Genomic DNA, 18647 nt, shown 5'->3' with positions numbered 1-18647 from the left:
ACTAGAAGTCATTCGAATCAAGAGTAGACATCATTCATGAATCCACTCTCTAAGTGAGGTATGACGAAACGACTTATAAAATGACCATTGAATGAGTGTCCTTTCACCCACCAATTCTTTTTGTGGTGGTGGGTCGTTAGTCGAAAGGGTTTGATGTGACATATTCACATTAAAAATGTATTGTATAAATTACTATAATCTTCTATAAAATCTCACTCTAGTTACTTTAGGAAAAATATGAAAATGTATGCTAATCTATGTAATCGCACATCATTTCTTTGCAAGTCATTACTAGAACACGCATGGTTAACCGACATACTAATGTTGGACTACAAAGATGAAATAATGGTGCATGATCAAAATTTATGGTTGTTGACGAAACGTGTGTGGTTACCCGAGACGTCAATATGAAATCATAAAGGACCTCAGGCATTCCATGAGGGTTTGCATGGTTATTCATATCTTGTTTATGATTCTTGGCATCCCAGTCACAAATCAAAGAGCATAATCTATGATTAAACATGTCATTGAACATTTCAACGAATCTCGAAAGATCTAGGAATTTCATATTATATTTAAATTGGCAAAGTGTTCTACCTACCTAAAATAAATTTGCAATTAGATTACGACATTCATCTTGTTAATTTCGAATTGTATTTATGGATCCTAGCTTTGAATATTAATTTGAGTTAAAATACTACAGATTAATTAACTATCTAAAAATCTTGTCTCTCATTTTAGATGTCTGGAAATGGTGATCCCCCACCTCATCCTCCTCTTGTCACTCACAACTTTACTCTATTGTCGATCCTCTCATAGGACAAGCAAACTCGTCCAAACTACATGGACTGGATGCAAAATGTAACATTCATAAAATTTTTGAAAATTTTAAACTTTTTAAACAACCATAAAATCATCACTGTTTACAAATTGTTTTCCGACCATGTTTCAACAACAATAAATCCCAAGATCATAAAACAAAGACATGAGAGGGTGCACGATCACGCCTTTGCCATAGATGGCAACAGTAAGACAACGACGACGGTTTCGAGCAATGGTGGCGGCATGACAACGACAAAGGTTTCCGTTGATGGCAAGGGTATGCACACCATATTCAACAAGAGGAATGTGGTGGGGTAGGGTTATTAGGGATTAAAGTTTATTTTATTTTATTTTTTGTCTAATTTTAAATTAGAAAAATAACAAAATAAAAAATAGAAAATAATAAGGGGTAAATATGTCATTTTAAAAAAAATTCAGAATAAATTGGACCAAACTCACAACAAAATCAAAAGGTTTGGACTGGTGGTTCTAGTCCAAAACTTTTTTGACGAAAGTGACAATTTTCAACATACCATAAGAACCATTTTTGCAATTTTGTCTAAAAAAACAAGATTACCCATACATGAGATTTTAAATATTTCACAATCTTTATTTATTTATTTTTATATTAATAATTGTTAACCATTGTATATTAAAACTCAATTAGTTGTATACTTCACCAAATTTATATCTAATGTGAAAGGTTATTTTCATAAATAGAGAACCAGAACCAGAACCAGAACCAGAGATACCCCGTATTGGTTATGGCGGTGAAAAAAATGCATTACCCATAATGATTTCAATTGTTACAAATAATGTCTATGTTCATAACAGTTAGTGATATTACTAATAATAAAATATGTCTTTAGGGTTACATGCAATGAAAAATTTAGGCAGGCATTGACATGATAGTTTATTCGGATCTAGTTTGTTAATTTATTAGTGATCAATAAATTAATAGAAGTTTATGACGCATCTCCTTAGTCCTCGTTGTAGAACCCTTATCGTTTTAGGTTTTTAGTACTTTGCGATTCAAGGTGTTGTTTTGTCTTGGAAGTGAAAATTCAAGTTGGGAGAAAACAATCATAAAGAATCTCTTTGTGTGCTATGTAGATAGATGAAACTAAATTCGAAGACATCTTCTTTTTAGAGAAAACTAGGGCACCGCCTTTATTTGACTGATACATGAATTAAGTTAGTGATATAAGCAAGAGATAAACCATGTATGAGAACACCTTACTAATGACTGTCAAATATAGGATGTCATACGAGCAAAACGTAACGAAAATCGGTCATAAGGATGTGTACAAAAACAACAACCACTTATTTTGCAAAAAAAAGACTAAACGTTGTAGTACAAAACTGGCCTATGGACGGTTTTTGAAATCTAGGTGTCGGTTTTATATTTCTTGTCACTAAAGGTCATAAATTAATTCACATGATTGTTTCCATGACAGTTTACTGAAAATGAGTCATCAATGCAAATCAAACTTCACATATCAACATCAGTTTTACATAAAAAAGTGACAAATAGTGCAATGGTCAAAAACGATGGCAAAATGTCATTTTTTGTAACGGGATTATTAATTTTAAATGTACCGTACTTTGTGTCGGTTATTAAGTGAGATATAATGTCTTGAAGTTTCATTTTAAGTAATTAAACTTTATATTGAAATTTGTAACATGAAAAACACTGTGACAAATCGTACCACGGTAAAAAACGGCGGTTGAATGTCATCTTTTATCCCTCCCTAATGGCTCTCACAACTACTACTTTCTTTTTGCCACCGATTATATCAGCGGAAAATATTCTCCGTTTAACATTGCTATGAAAATTGTTGCCTTAACGACAACGAGTGGCAGTGTTTTCTATCGACAATGTTGACCATGCCGGATGTCGGTAGTAATTCCTTTTTCCACAGCGTTTAGCCTAATAAATGAAATTAGGCCGAGATTTTTCCTCCCCCAATATGTATCTCACACAGACCATAATTTTTTTTGTAAGTTAGCAATCTTGATGTGCAATATGGTGTAGATATAATGTGTAAATCGTAGAGAATATGCAAGCTTGAAAGGAAGTGAGCACAAGATACAACCCTAACGCAATGCTAAAATGGACACACACGTGTAAAGAAATGTGATTTTGTAGTGGAAAATAGACTACACACGAAAAGGCATTATCATCCCACCCACCTTATTAGGAAGAGCCACAACACCAATAAACTCATACATAAGTGAGAGAACACCTTTTTTTGTTGCCTATTAATGTGATCACCAATTTCAATGATAGTATACCCATCGCCACTTCAACGTTTCTAGCGTACTCAGTCTCACACGATGACGGGTTCAAGGTTCGTACCCAGTTTCATATTTTAGTTTTCAGACCTCTCAAGAACCACCCGATCGACTGTTCTTCCGATTGATCATTGATCGGGAATCAAGGCTGATAGTTCTTCAAAATCTTCAATGTAATCTTCTACACCTCCCTCTTGGAATAACAACCAAAGAGCTTCATGAGCATTGCGATATTTAGTACCACTAAACCGATTGATGAGTTTCAATCGAAATTGTTCCCAGGTGGTATTAGGGTATCGAATAAGAAGGTTTGTAAAGTAACCAGTGTAAAGCAGAGTCGTCCATACTATAGATAAGTGGAAGCTACTGTATGTTATTTTATATCTAATACATGGATACATGGTTTTCTTATATAAGCACTATACAACAGAATCCTGCTTAACAGGTCCAACTATTTGACTAAGAATAAGTCTAACATCTACATGTGACACACGTGCTATTAGTTACACTGTTATCACCCCCTGCAAGCTCATGATCGGTACGAACTTGAAGCTTGTGACGAATGTGTGCAAAACGATCCTTATGTAGAGGTTTCGTGAAAACATCAACTAGCTGATCAAGTGATGAGACATGTGCAATCTGCAACTGTTTAGATTCAACTTGTTCCCTTATAAAATGAAAATCAAGAGCAATTTATTTGGATCAAGTACGAATGACTGGATTCCTTGTCATGAATATAGCTCCAAAATTATCACAAAGTAACAAAGGAGGTCCAATGATGGGAGCATGTAATTCAGCCAACAGTTGATTTATCTAGATGAGCACTGCAGCAGTGTAAGCCAAGGATCGATATTCCGCTTCAGTGCTTGAACGGGCCACAACTCTTTGCTTGAACGGGCCATATTGAGAACGACTATCATCTTTGTCAGACATCCATCCTGCATCTGAATAGGCTAGAAGAGAAGTTTTTGTAGTAGGTGAGAAGTGTAAACAATAACCAATCATCCCATTGAGGTAGTGTAATATTCTTTTAACAGCTTGCCAGTGAATAGTGGTGGGAGAATGCATGTATTGGCATACCCTGTTGACAGCGTATGCAATGTCGGGTCTTGTGATTGTAGCATATTGTAGAGAACCTACCACTTGTCTATACAGCCGAGGATCTGAGAACAGTTGACCAACAAGAGTAAGTCTGGAGTGACAATCGGCAGGTGTAAAGATAGGTGAAGCAGCATCCATGCCTGTTTTCATAAGAATGTCCTGAATATAGCCTTCTTGACTAAGATTTAAACCTACTGAGTTACTCTTAATTTGTATACCAAGGAAAAAACTCAAATCACCCAAATCTTTTAATGCAAAAACTTGATGAAGCTGATGAATGAAACGGTGAATAAGAACACCACTTGAACCTATGATGATAAGATCATCCACATACACTAGAATATAAATGATGGCAGATTTGGAGGTGTGAATAAAGAGAGATGTATCAGATTGACACCCCCAGAAGCCTTGTTGAACGAGATATGATTTTAATTTTATGAACCAGGCTCTGGGAGTCTGTTTAAGACCATAGATGGCTTTGTGCAACTGACATACATGAGAGGGATGTTGAGAATTTTCAAAACCGCGTGGTTGTTTCATGTAGACCACTTCTTTTAAGTCACCATTGAGAAATGCATTATTGATGTCAAGTTGCCGAATACGCCAACCGTTGGAGATGTCAAGAGACAGAACTAGACGAATGGTTGTGGGTTTGATCACATTGATAAATGGGTCAAAGTAGTCTACTCCTTCTTCTTGGCTGAACCCTTGAGCGACTAAACAAGCTTTATGTCTTTCAATGGTGCCATCAGAATACTTTTTGATCCTGTATACCCATTTGCAACCTACAATATTAACATTAGTAGGACAGGGAACAAGAGAACACGTGTTATTTCTCATTAAAGCATCATATTTAGATTGCATCACATCTTGCCAACATTTAGACTTAATTGCTTGATTGAAGTTGCGAAGTTCAATAGATAAGGTAGATGAGATGGCTGAAGAGAAGACTTTTGGCTTTAGTGAACTGGTACGTGCTCTAGTAATCATAGGATGATGTGTGTTAGCAGCTGGGCGATGATGGGAAGGAGCAGAAGGAGTTTTTTTTGCTCGAGAACTGACTGTAGATTGTTGATTGTTAGGGCTTGTAGTTGGTATGGGAGATTGCTGGACAGGAGGAGATGAAGGAGGAGTAGAGTGAGATGAAGAAGTGGAGGAGGAGGATGCATTAGGAGGAGGACTGATGGTAGCTTGTTCTGATGGGTTTTAGGTAAAACAAATAAACTAGAAAAACAATTCCTAAGTTCACATGCAACCTACTTTGGATCTATGTTTTAACTATTGAACATATAACTTTGAAATGCAAAACAAGAACCCTAGAGGAGAGAGGCTATTTTCGAAAATAACAAACTAGGGTTTAGGAGTTACATACCTTTCAATTGTTATAGTAATCAATTGATAATTCCCTTGATCTTGATCTTGATCTTCTTGGAAGCTTAGCACCACAAGTGTAATGCCTCTAACGGAATCACACCCAAACTAGCAAGAAAGAAAGTAGAAGAGAGAGAGAGGGTAGAGGGAGTATGCAAAATCTCGGCCTTAGGGTTTCTTCAAAAGAAAGGGTAACCAAAATGTGAACCAGGAGGCTCCTTATATAGCTGAGGGATCTAGGGTTTAGGGGAAACCCTAGTTATCCTTTGCTTAGGGCCTAAGCAAACCCAAGGGCCTTATCCAAGCCCCCATGGACGAAATCATTAGGGTTTCCCCTATAGATTTCGTCCACCCTCTTCCAAGGGGGTTCTAGAGCCTTCCACTCAACTATTAGATAATTGCAAACTAGTCCTTGCACCTTATAATTAATACTTTTAACCCTAAAATTAATCCTGATTAATTTCTGGCTAACTATTAATTAAAAATAATGATTTCTAATTAATATATTAATCTTTTAACATATCAATAAATTCATTTATATTAATTTATTAATCTTATAATAAAGTAATATCTCTCCTTTCATAATTTCCTTGTCCGGTTGCTAGGTTTGAGGGCAACCCAAAAGGACTGTGCTGCTATCAATTCAAGTACATACCAATTATAGTTTTGGGGTTAGACACTTAATCCAACATGTTCAAGGAGGGTAGTGAAAGTTGGGGTGAGTGGAGTAGGAGGGGAAACAGGAGGAGGAGGGAGTTTGGTAGAGAACGGAAAGATGTCTTCATTGAAGACCACATGGCGTGCGATATATATGCGAGATGAAGGTGAGTGGTAGCATAGGTATCCTTTATGGTTGGTACTACAAGCTATGAAGACACAAGGGAGAGATCTAAGGTCAATTTTATTTTGATTGTAAGGACGAAGGAATGGATACCAAAACATCCAAAAGTTTTTAAGAAAGCATAATCGAGTATCTTGGAGTAAAGTTTTTAGTATGGTGAAAGGTAATCAAGAATAGGGGTGATGGTGCGATTATGAAGATAGGTGGCGGTTTTGAATGCGTGTTCCCAGAATGTATGTGGGAGGGATGATTGAGTTAACAAGGTTAGTCCCCTTTTCAATAATGATACGGTTGCGTCGTTCAACCGCAGCATTTTGTTCTTGAGTATAGGGACAAGAAATGTAATGAATGATACCTTGTGTTTGAAGATAGTTAGAAACATTTCGATATTCCCCGCCCCAGTCAGTTTGAAGACTTTTTATGGGACAATTAAATTGGGTTTGGACCATTTTTTGAAATTGCTGGAAAAGTTGAGTAAACTTGAGATTTATGTGACAGAAAATAAATCCAAACAAACTTTGTACAATCATCAACAAACAAAACAAAATATCGATTTCCATTGATAGAAAATAGGGGGGATGGCCCCCAAACATCCAAATAAATCAATTCAAAAGGTTTAATGGAAGAATGATGAGAATTAACAAAAGGTAAACGATGACTCTTGCCTAATTGACAAGAGTCACAAACAGTGGGAAAATCTGTTGAGGAAGTGGGAAGCTTGAACAAAGATAAAAGCCTACAAAAAAGAGGTGCGTGAGGATGTGCTAGTCGCTTGTGCCATCCATGAAGAGAAGTCCGCACCCTTGTAAGAGCCATGATGGGAGTTGATTTATTTTTGGTGAGAGGAAGACGATACAACCCATTCTTAACGTCCCCTTTGAAGAGTATTTTGGCCTGCAAAGACTTGACAGAGCAATGAGATGGCCAAAACTCCATATAAACACCATTGTCATTTGTCAATTTAGAAACACTAAGAAGATGTTTAGTAATATGTGGAACTATTAACACATATGGCAATTTAAGATTAGGATGCAAGAATGATGAACCTATATGAGAAATAGCAAGGGGATTACCATCTCCTACTTGTAGTTTGTCAGTGCCACGGTACACTTCTACAAGATTAAGCTTTTGAAGATCGGGAGCAACATGGTCGGTGGCTCCACTATCAAAATACCATGAAGGATCAACCACTGTTGAGGGACTGTGATGATGAGTGAGATTGACTTGACGCTGAGAATCACGAGCATCATTTTTAGGATTTTGGCGCCTAGAAAAAAAATCTGTGTGGTTGTTTCATTGCCAGTAATCCACTACTTCGTGCCCAGGTTTGTTACATATTTGACATTGTGTTCATTTGCGACGAGAATCACCATATCGATAATGAGCAGATGACGGTCCTGTAGCAAGAGCTCGATATTGAGAACGATTGACGTTCAAAGCAACTGATTGAGAGGAATTGGGAAAGGAAGTGGGAACAGGTGGCTGCATAGAGGCTTGTCGAAGATGATCTTGTTCAAGTCGGGATTCTTCTAGGAGGAGCATGCCGACGAGGTCGTCAATGGTGGAATTGTCGCCTTTTACCATGAAAGCAGTGATAAAAGGTTCATAGGATGAATCAAGACCTGATAGGAGATGGCCAATGAGATCGTCGGTGGAAACAGGAGTAAGATTCTATGCGAGGGAATCAACAACTGACCGTTTATGTTCGATGTATTCAATCATCGTAATGGACCCTTTAGTCAAGGAAAATTAATCGGTGAGAAATTGGCAACAATTCCGAGTAAGAAAGGATGGTTTGCCATGAAGAAGAACGAAGAGTGGAATGAAGAAATCTGAAAATTTTTGGTCGATGTGCTCTGATACCATATAGATAAGTGGAAGCTACTGTATGCTATTTTTTTTTTCTAATACATGGATACAAGGTTTTCTTATATAAGCACTATACAACAGAATCCTGCTTAAAAGGTCCAACTATTTGACTAAGAATAAGTCTAATATCTACATGTGACACATAGTTACACTGTTATCACATACACATTTGAGAGATATTAAGCTTCTGATCTGTGGGGGTTTTGCGTACCTGGAAATAGAGCTCTGCCTTGCTAACCCATGCTCGAGCATCTGTACCATCGAAGGTAGGAAGTTTGACGTTTGGGAGTGAGAAGAGGGATTTGTCGGTCTTCTGGAATCGGGGGCTCGAGTGTTGTGAGATGATAATGGGGTCTTTAGTGTCGGAGGTGGTACCAGACTTGGAGCTGGGGGCGGGTTGATTTTTTTTAAAAGTTTTGCAACATCTTCTCCATTCTTGCTTCCATGGAGTTGGGGAGGCCACCGATCAATGTCTGTACAGCTTGAACCGAAGTTGATATCTCCTTTACTTGAGCAGTGAGTTGCTCTATCTTTTCTTCATGAGAGTTGAGTGTTGTTTGCATCCGGGTTCCAGTTTTTACTTCGGTTGGTTGTACCATGGTGGAGTGAAAGGGGTTTCCCGACAATGGAACCAAATTGATAAGAATGAAGATATCAAAATGCAAAGATGAGTAAGTCTTAACAGAAAAATGATAGCAAATAAGCAAATCTCTTCATTCAAATGGATAAACAAAACAATCAGAGAAGAATCATAATGATTCCTCCTGTTCAAGCATACAGCCGAGTACAACAAATCAGAAAAGATAAAAGATGGCAATGAGAATGCTCCATTCCTAGCTAAATAAACTTCTTCTCTTTCTCTCTCCTTAGTCCTGCGAGAGGTTAGTGGTCAGACCATTACCATTGTCCATTGTCTCCTGTGTCTAGGGCTCTCAAATCGTGCAGTCGTGTCGTGTTTTTTCTGACACGACACGACAATGTGTTGTATAACACGAACACGACGCGACACGATGTCGTGTTTTTTTTTTCATTAACACGAAAACGAACCAATTAAAATACGAAAACATGAAACGACACGACAAACATAATATTACATAACTATTAGTGTATTTCATTCATACTTAAAGATATATAACACGATAAAAACGACAAACATGAAAAAACCGACAACCACATGCTTAATCGTGTCAATTTCGTGTCGATTTATGAACACGAACATGACACGACACGACATCGTGTTTTTTAATCTTGATACGAACAAGACACGAACACGAATTCGAATTTTGATTTCGTCCCGATTTCGTTTAGTTTCGTATATTCTTGTCGTGTCGTATCATAAATTGACACCCCTACCTATGTCTCTTTTGTGTCTCCTCTTGTAAACCTTCCAAGTTTTGGGCTTTTTGGGCTCAAAGTCAGTGGGCTGAATCTGTTTTGGACCAACGACATCTTCCGTATCAATACCAACGACATCTTCCTTATCATATGGGCAATAAGTTTAAGTTTTTAACCATAATAGCAATGTGGCTCCGACTGAAGAGAAGTACGACATTTGAACATATTTTAAATGTATAGGATAATGTTACATTGCTATTTAGAGGGCTAAATGCAAAAATAAGCAATATACTTCCACTTATTTGTTTATTTATAGCAATCTACTTTCATCACATCTAATTTTTTTTGCCATTTAATTCAATATTAGATGCAAAAATCCCATGAAAATTAGCTTAAAGCTATATAGCTGCTACACCAACTGCCACTTTTATTTCAAGTAATAGCAATACACTTCCAAATAATACCATTGTACTTTCAAGTATTTACCTAGTGCAAGTTATTTCACCATTAGCTTCACATTACAAGCGTACTTCCTATCATAGGATTGATTTGTCCTCCAACGGTTACGGGCACAAAGTGAGGCAAAACTTATCTAAAACTCTTTGTTTTTTTGTTTTCCTTCCTCCATAGTCCACCCTAAATTACCAAAAGTTAACAACCCAATCAAAATTAAATTAAGAAAAGCCAATGAACAAAAAAAACATTACACTCGTGACACGAATTTCTTGTAAATTTGCTACGAGATAACAATGGAAAGTATTCATGTCATGTAAATGTGGGACACGATGCCCTGCCAGCAGAATATCTATAGAAGGATGAGAAGATATAAACCAAATGTTGTGAGTATCCTGTAAAAATTCAAATAATGAGAAAATTATTTAAAAAATGTATGTAGCAAATTCAAACGATCTATTGTAGTGAAATATTATAAGATACTAAATAAACCTAGATTATCCTGGATGCTTATTTGCATTGGTCTTGGAAAAATCAAAAAACTTGCATTGTGTTTAAACGGTTGTTGGGGCACTTGACCCACCATTTTTTATTTTTAATAACAAATTATATAAAGTTAAAAAATTATGGCCTACCTAAAAAAAATTAAATGAACTACCTTAATAACAAAAAAAATATATAAATCATATTTTTAAAGCTCATAATTTATAATAGCCTAATATTTTTTGAGGTATAATTCAATATTCATAGCACATCAACCTTCTATCTTCATAACCGTCAAACCAATTTGTCATCACCCGTAAATATTTTACTTTGTTAACTATATGAAAGTTAAATAAACTATGTCGAAATTCTATCCATGAGCATCAAAAAGTCCACGATGACAATATGGTGTGAATTGATAATTGATAATTTAGTTGTAGGTTTATTTGCAGTCGCAATTGTTTTTCTATTTTTATTTTTAATTATTCATTAATATTTATTCCATGAGCATCAAAGTGATTGAACTTTTGTTAATATTTATTACTCGTTGGGTACAATTGTAAGAATTTAATTTTTTTTCTCCTATACAATTCAACTCGATCCGAACCTGCAACTATTTTTTTTTCTATCAGTTTTATTTAAATAGTGAATAATGTCGTTTTACGTTCTAGACTCGTTATTGGGCATCATTATTGTCTGTTGCCAAATGTGGTTGCTCTACCTTTGCTGGACCAAAATTACAGTTCTACCCTTCAAAGAATTGTTGGGTAGCTTCAATCGCATGATGTGTATCTTCGTTTGCATTCTAATAATTCAAATATAGTATAAAACTAGATGTGAGACCCATGTATTACATGGGTTTAATTAAAAAAAATAAATATAAAATTTTAATAATTTGAAAAGTTTAAATTTATAAGAAAAATGAGAAAAATTTGAATTATTAAAATTAATGAGACTTTAATGTATTGAATACATTACATATATAAACTCTTTCTAATATATACTTTACATATATATTACCTTACACATTAAATGTGGAATTTTAATTTAATAAAATAAAAAATACAATAAAATGACAAGTGGAAAATAGAAATTTTAAAAAAATCTAGAAAATGTCATGTGTCCAAATGAATGAAAAGAGGACATGTGGCAAAAAAAACCTTCATTTATTATAGTAGATTAAAATAAAAAATGTAAAAAAGCAAACAGAGGTAGTATGGTTAGTATTAAGCCATATCATGCATCTTTAATTGACCTAAAAATTATATATTGCACCAAATTTGTCGCTTATTCTATATATATATATATATATATATATATATATATATATATATATATATATATATATATATATATATATATATATATATATATATATATATATATATATATATATATATATATTTCATTCCTTATTATCATAATTGCATAGTACCTACCATATTTGTCAAAAAGGGATTATACTTGGTTTTTTCTCATGTCATTTATGAAGTGAATCGCTTTTGGCATGGCAAAAGTTGTGATGGACATTAAATATAATAAAGGGTAAAATGAAAATTTCATTTAGTAGACATTTTTATTTTCAAAAGCAATTTCATATTTCGTAACAAAGTTTGGAAAAGGTTTGTTGTAATGAAGTTTGAAAAGGATTGTTGTAGAAATCATCTATAGAATAATATTACACTTTAGAATTCACCTCAAAATTATAGTTTATATCCCAACTTATCATCAGTAATTTCATGACCTTATTATATACTTAATGCCAATTAATTGACTAATTTAACTTGTCTCTAACTTGTAAACATCTTCTAATTTAGTTGTTCTTCAATAGTTATCTGAAAATATCATTAAAAGCAGCTTTTCTATTTAAAATGCTTCTTTTCCTAACCACATATACATTTCTCCTTTATTCTTTTAGATACCATATATTTGTAATTTCGTAGAAAGTATTAAACAAAAAAAAAAGTAAGAAATATACCCAACCAATATGAGACTCAAATACTGGAAAAATATAGTGCACTACTGCAGTAGGGATATGCGCTTGGACCGAAGATCTGAACCGAGACCGAAACCCGGACCGGACCGACCCGAATAAAGGTTTAATCAGGCCAAAAAGACTGACCCGGAAAGTAAATAGTCACTTGAACCGAATAACCCAAATAAACCGAAATAACCCGAATAATCCAAATAAGGAAAAATTATATTTAGTTCAAGAAAAAAAACATTAAAATAATATTTTTTTTTTGAACTATATATAGAATTTCCTTATTTGGGTTATTCGGGATATTTCGGTTTATTTGAGTTATTCGGGTCATTTCGGTTTATTTGGATTATTCGGTTAAAAAACATAGTGTAAAAGTTTTATTTGGGTTATTTCGGTCCAATCGGGTTAATATCAGAATCGACCCATATTACCTGAACCGAATCGGTCCGTATTAGTATAATCAGTCCATGTTTCGGTTCCCATTTTTCATCCAATTCGGGTTTTAGGTTATTTGGGTTCGGGTCGGTTCCGGCCCAAAGCACATCCCTAACTGTAAGTTTGTATTTATTCACAATCTTTTTGAAAAGAAAAACAACTAATACAAGATTTTCTGTTCCTTCTTCATAATGAACTATTCATGCTTCCCTATTTAAGTAAACAGTTAAAAACATCACTTAGACTTTATATCAAACAATCGGTGTGCATAACTTTAAGTACAAACAAACATCAAATCACCTTCTCTTCTATAATTTCTTCCCATTTCCTTCCTTCAACTTTCATCTTCAACTGACCACCATGTAAAAGAATAAAGGATCTGCAGTAACAATGAATGCATAAATTAGGTAAAATATCACTACTTTTCATATAATCAAATAGTGAAACAGAATTCAACCCATCTTTCAAAGATTTATATAATACCTTACATAAGGTTTTAGCTAGGGTGTTTCAAGGCCGGAAACAATTGAAATAATAAGCAATCACAACCCACCACTCATCAAAGACAAAACAAACAGACAGTGGCGGATCCAGAACAAATCGTAACTGGAGTCCATAAAAGATAAAAAAAATAGAAAATTTGTATGTATAAAAAGTGTTTGTAAAATCACAAAAGGAGCTTGAAGCATTTGTTTATTGTAATAGCATCATATAGAGATATTTAGATTGGATTTTCATATATGTAAACCTTAATTTAAGATCACATTAGTGATAAAGCTGGATTTTTTTGGAATGTCATTGCTCCACCAAGGGTTTTTTTTTTCACAAAAAATAGATGATAGGTAATTTTGATATGTTTTAGGACAGATTAAGGGAAAGAAACAAAGTCTCAATGTTTGAAAGGGTGCCAGCCAAAACCAAGTGGGGGACCAAGTGGAAAAACATATGAAAAAAAACTCCTATTTTATGTAATGTATTTAAGATGGAATCTACAATCAAGTGGGGTCCATGCACCCCACTTCTAACACTCTAAATCCACCACTGCAAATAGAGGGTGTTTAATTTGAAGATCTATGAAAAATAACAAACAAATACTTTCGTTTTTCCCAATTAGTTGCCTGATCAAAAAAAGGTTCTCAGCTACTTCCAAAACACAAAACCAAAGTTTTCTGAAACTCGTGTTATATATAAAGGAGAATAGAGATGAGCAAAAGGACCGAACCGGTCGGAACCTGCCCGAACCGGACCCGGCCCGGGAACCGGCTTCGGCCAAAATTAAGAACCAAACCGGCCCGACAGTTTTACAGGTTCCCGGTTCCTATCGGTTCTTGTCGTGTCTTCAAATGTTGGAACCGGTCCTTGAAAAATAGCATCATACGGTTCCGGTTTTTGCCGGTTCTACCGGTTCCGGTTATATCGGTTTCGGTTCCAAAAATCCACAAAAATAACATCCCGGTCCCGGCCCGACCGGTTCCATCGGGTTCCGGTTTCGGTGCCGGTTCCGGTACCGGTTACGGTCGGTTCCCCGGTCCATATGCTCATTCGTAAAGGAGACCGATGAAAATCGGTATTACTTCTCCAATTCCTACTTTCTGTTGCTTGGTTTATTGAAACTCCATCAAAATTTACTAATGAAGAAATAATGTCTTCAGCAGAAGTAAAAACCAAAAAATAGTAAAATGTGGTATACAATCTGGGGTGAAACAATGTTCACGTGGTAATCGGTAATAGAGGATGTCGGTAAGTCTTGAATCTGCGCTATCTTCTCGAATTCCAATAATAAGTCATTTGCACGATATAAGATAGATGATAAAAATCTCAACCAAGATGAAAAAAAAATCTTAAGACACAATGAAGGAACTCTAACCTTCTGATCAGAAGGTTGGCGACGGAGATGCACACATCTACACCGGTTTCCCGGCGACAAATAATCGAGTGGGACCAACTAAATTGGCATGACGTTCTTTAAAGGCATACCACTTCTTAACCAAAACCCAAAAGGTAAACCATAGTCGACGAAGTAGAGGTAGCAAGAACCTTCTGGCGAACATGCGAAGCGGGATTTTGAAGGTTTGTGTGTCAAATGTAATCGTCTAGGGCATAAACAATGGCTGTGAGGGTGAGGCAATCTGATGGTTGATTATAGAGAGATTTGAGTCGATGATTGGAATATCCGAATATGGAGAAGATAAGGCTGGAGGGAGTGGTGCCACAGACCGCACTCCCTTCCCCGCCACATAAGCGTTATGTCATTTTTTACCACTAAAGTGTGGTTTCTTGCCACACTTTTCATTTCTTTTATTTTTTTTGTTTTTTTTAAGTATTTTAATTTAATAAAATTTCCTTTTTGTAACTATTTTAATTTAATATAACTTCTATTTTAATAAAAAAAAACATAATTTTTCATTACTTGAAAAGTAAAAAAAACAGTACATTGCGTTACTAAAAAAAACCCACACACATGACATTTAAATAATCCTAGAAACTTAAAAAACATAAATAAAATAACTAAAGCAAACTACGTAAAGTTGTTCTCCGAGAACTCGTCTTCAGGGTCATCCGGTGGATCCAAATTAAGGTTAATGTTTTGAACTCCGTAAATGTGTTCCACCAAGTGATTGCGAAGATTGTGAAATGTTTCAGTGCAACGTATCTCTGCTCTCCTGTTTATATACTCTTCGCTGCCAATTTCTATTGGTTGTGTCTCTAGTATGGTTTCTTCCTCGTCAAACACACATATCGCTCTTCCTTTATCTTCAATAATCATGTTATGCAATATAATACACGTCTACATGATTTCTTGAAGTTTTTCCTCGCCCAAATAAGCTGTTGGTTTTTTCAATATGAACCACCGTTTCTTCAGAGCTCCAAAAGCACGCTCAACATCCTTCCTAGCTCTTCCTTGAGCTCTCTTGAATTCTTTCGTCTAGAACCATGTGGAGCTGAAAACGATTTAACAAACATAGCATACTCAGGATAGATTCCATCGACCAGATAATAACCATACTTATATGGCGTTCCATGCACTTGAAAAGAAGAATCTGGTGCAGATCCATCGTATATGTTGTTAAATATTGGTGAACGGTTAAGAACGTTGATGTCGTTAATCGAACCTGGAGAACCAAAAAAAGCATGCCAAATCCACATATCTTGTGATGCAACTGCTTCAAGTATGACCGTTGGGTGACCATGATCACCTCGGGTAAATTGCCCATGATATGCTGTATGACAATTTTCCCATGCCCAATGGAGACAATCTAAGCTTCCTAGCATTCCAGGAAACTCATGCACACTAGCATGATGAGCTTGCAATTGCAGGATGTCATTACGTGTAGGCTTACGTAAATATTTTGGACCATAAAACTGAATCACAGTTTTGCTGAAAAAAAGGAGACCGTCTCGTGTTATCCTAGCAGACATCCTAAAACTTTCGTCTAACGCATCAGGCGGAATGCCATATGCTAACTGACGAAGTGCGGCCGTGCATTTTTGTAAGGGAGTGAAACCGAGTGTACCTCTAGCATCGTAGCGTTGTTGGAAAAAACTGCACTCCCTCGTTACATCTTCAACTATACGTTCGAACAAACCTTTGAGCATTTTGAAGCGCCTACGAAAATAATACCCTTGGTAAGTGGCATTCTCTGCAAAATTGTCTTGCACCAAACGTTGGTTGGCTTCTTCACGATTTCTGTAAATATATCTTCGTGTTCTCTGTTGAGAACTTGCAGCTGCGTTGTTACATACAACGTTGTATGTTTGTTCCGCCATCTGAACACACGCAATAGCGGTATCAAAAATAGTCTGAAATTCTTCAGAAGATGACATTTTTGAGAGAGTGGTGATTTATTTATTTATTTATTTATTTTTTTTTGAGAGAGAGAGAGAGGAGAGTATGTTATATATATATATATATATATATATATATATATATATATATATATATATAGAAAATATGAAGATCTATCTCATTTTTACTAAAAGACCCACCTATTTTTTCTAAAAGACCTAACTATTTTAGTTTTATTTACATAAGAAGCCAATGACGATGAAACGCAACATAGCGGCTAAAAAGGTGAATAAGAAAGCCAGCCAGTAAAAAAAAGGCACATGCCGATTAATTGTATGTATAATTATATTTCAGTTGATAATACCAACATTAAAACTTGAGCACGACTTAATAATAATAATAATAATACTTTTTTCTCCGATTACATATATAACGAATATATACTTAAACATGTATCTACAATAGTCGCTGTCATCAATGCGCCACGATTGTATATCTGATTATTGTTGCACGCTTCATCATCGATTTCTGCGAACTCTTAGTCTCAAAAATGATGCGTCCGTTAACCATACCAATTGCCCAGGCCATAAAAAATGTGATGCCGTCTAAGGCCATAAAAACTTTATATGAAATTTTCCTTCCCGGTTTAAACTTGTCGGTCGCTTCAATGTCTCCTACCAGACGATACATCATCAACATCATAAGAATAAACGCAACACATGTTATAAAAGGCGTCACAACCAATATGGTGGATCTTTTATTTTGTGGGGCCTCATTTTGAACCTCCATTTTGTGAAAAGAAACCTTCATATTAATTAAAATGGTTGGTAAGTAAGACAATTTGCGTTTCAATACTTGTTAACTTGAAAAAACGAGATTGTGAAATACTGCAAATCACATGTAAGACAAATCTTCTTTCTTTTTATTATAATAAACATGTTATGTTTCTTAGGTAAAATAGAGATAACATCAACCACACACCTGAAGAAAAAAAAAACAATATGCGAGCCCTTTCTCTCTTTTTTTCCCTGAGCAAAATAGAGAAACAAACAAGTTTCTTAAAAACGAACTCTTCTTCAATTGGAAGATGGTTTTGAAGATATATATATATATATATATATATATATATATATATATATATATATATATATATATATATATATATATATATATATATATATAGGGATGATGATCTACTATTAATATATAGTATTGATGCATTTATCTAGAAAATCTTTTTAATAATTTGGATTAATGGTGTTATTATTAAAATATATGCCATAACATTAAAAAGATGACATCTTTTTACCATAAGGAAAATCTGAATTCTTTCTTGCTTACGAAATGTAACCATGTTATTTTTATTTTAGTTGTAATCATGCATTTAATCAATTAATAATTATTGTTTCAAAATTGGACTAGCTAGTGACTTTGATTGTGAAACATAATTTTTTTATTGTTAATAAATGGTAATTATGATATATTTTTTTTTCATTAGTCATTGCATTCTAATGATATATATATATATATATATATATATATATATATATATATATATATATATATATATATATATATATATATATATATATATATATATATATATATATATATATATATATATATATATATAGGGAAATGATCAAATGAGAACACCTAAAAGGTTGAGAACGCGAGAACAAGTATATTCGTTTGTGATTCCATGTATTCATTTGTGGAGAAATGATAAATTTTTACGCACAATCAACATGAATATGCTTTTTCTCTTCAATTGAAATCAAAGTCGTAAAAATTTATCATTTCTCCACAAATAAATACATGAAATCGCAAATGAATATACTTTGTTCTCGCGTTCTCAACCTTTTTGGTGT

At 34.7% G+C, this 18647-nt stretch overlaps 1 protein-coding gene and 1 long non-coding RNA gene across 2 annotated transcripts; both read right to left on the bottom strand.

The window, feature by feature from the left end:
- Positions 1-13101: 13101 nt before the first annotated feature.
- On the bottom strand, positions 13102-15310 carry LOC111891284 (uncharacterized). The gene is made up of 2 exons (XR_002850130.3): positions 14857-15310; positions 13102-13368 (listed from the first exon to the last, which is right to left on the bottom strand). It is a non-coding gene; the product is annotated as an uncharacterized LOC111891284 (long non-coding RNA).
- Positions 15311-15848: 538 nt separating this feature from the next.
- On the bottom strand, positions 15849-16814 carry LOC111891309 (uncharacterized). The gene has a single exon (XM_023887371.2). The coding sequence runs from the start codon at positions 16812-16814 to the stop codon at positions 15849-15851; it is 966 nt and encodes a 321-aa protein (XP_023743139.2).
- Positions 16815-18647: the final 1833 nt, after the last annotated feature.

The sequence above is a fragment of the Lactuca sativa genome, chromosome 1, assembly GCF_002870075.4.
Source record: "Lactuca sativa cultivar Salinas chromosome 1, Lsat_Salinas_v11, whole genome shotgun sequence".
Classification (NCBI taxonomy): Eukaryota; Viridiplantae; Streptophyta; class Magnoliopsida; order Asterales; family Asteraceae; genus Lactuca; species Lactuca sativa.
The sequence above is the reverse complement of the archived record's forward strand: the minus strand, read 5'-3'. Positions and strand labels throughout refer to the sequence as shown.

Excerpts from the sequence above, each read along its gene's own strand:
- LOC111891309 (XM_023887371.2), bottom strand. The coding sequence starts at position 16,814 with ATGTCATCTTCTGAAGAATTTCAGACTATTTTTGATACCGCTATTGCG.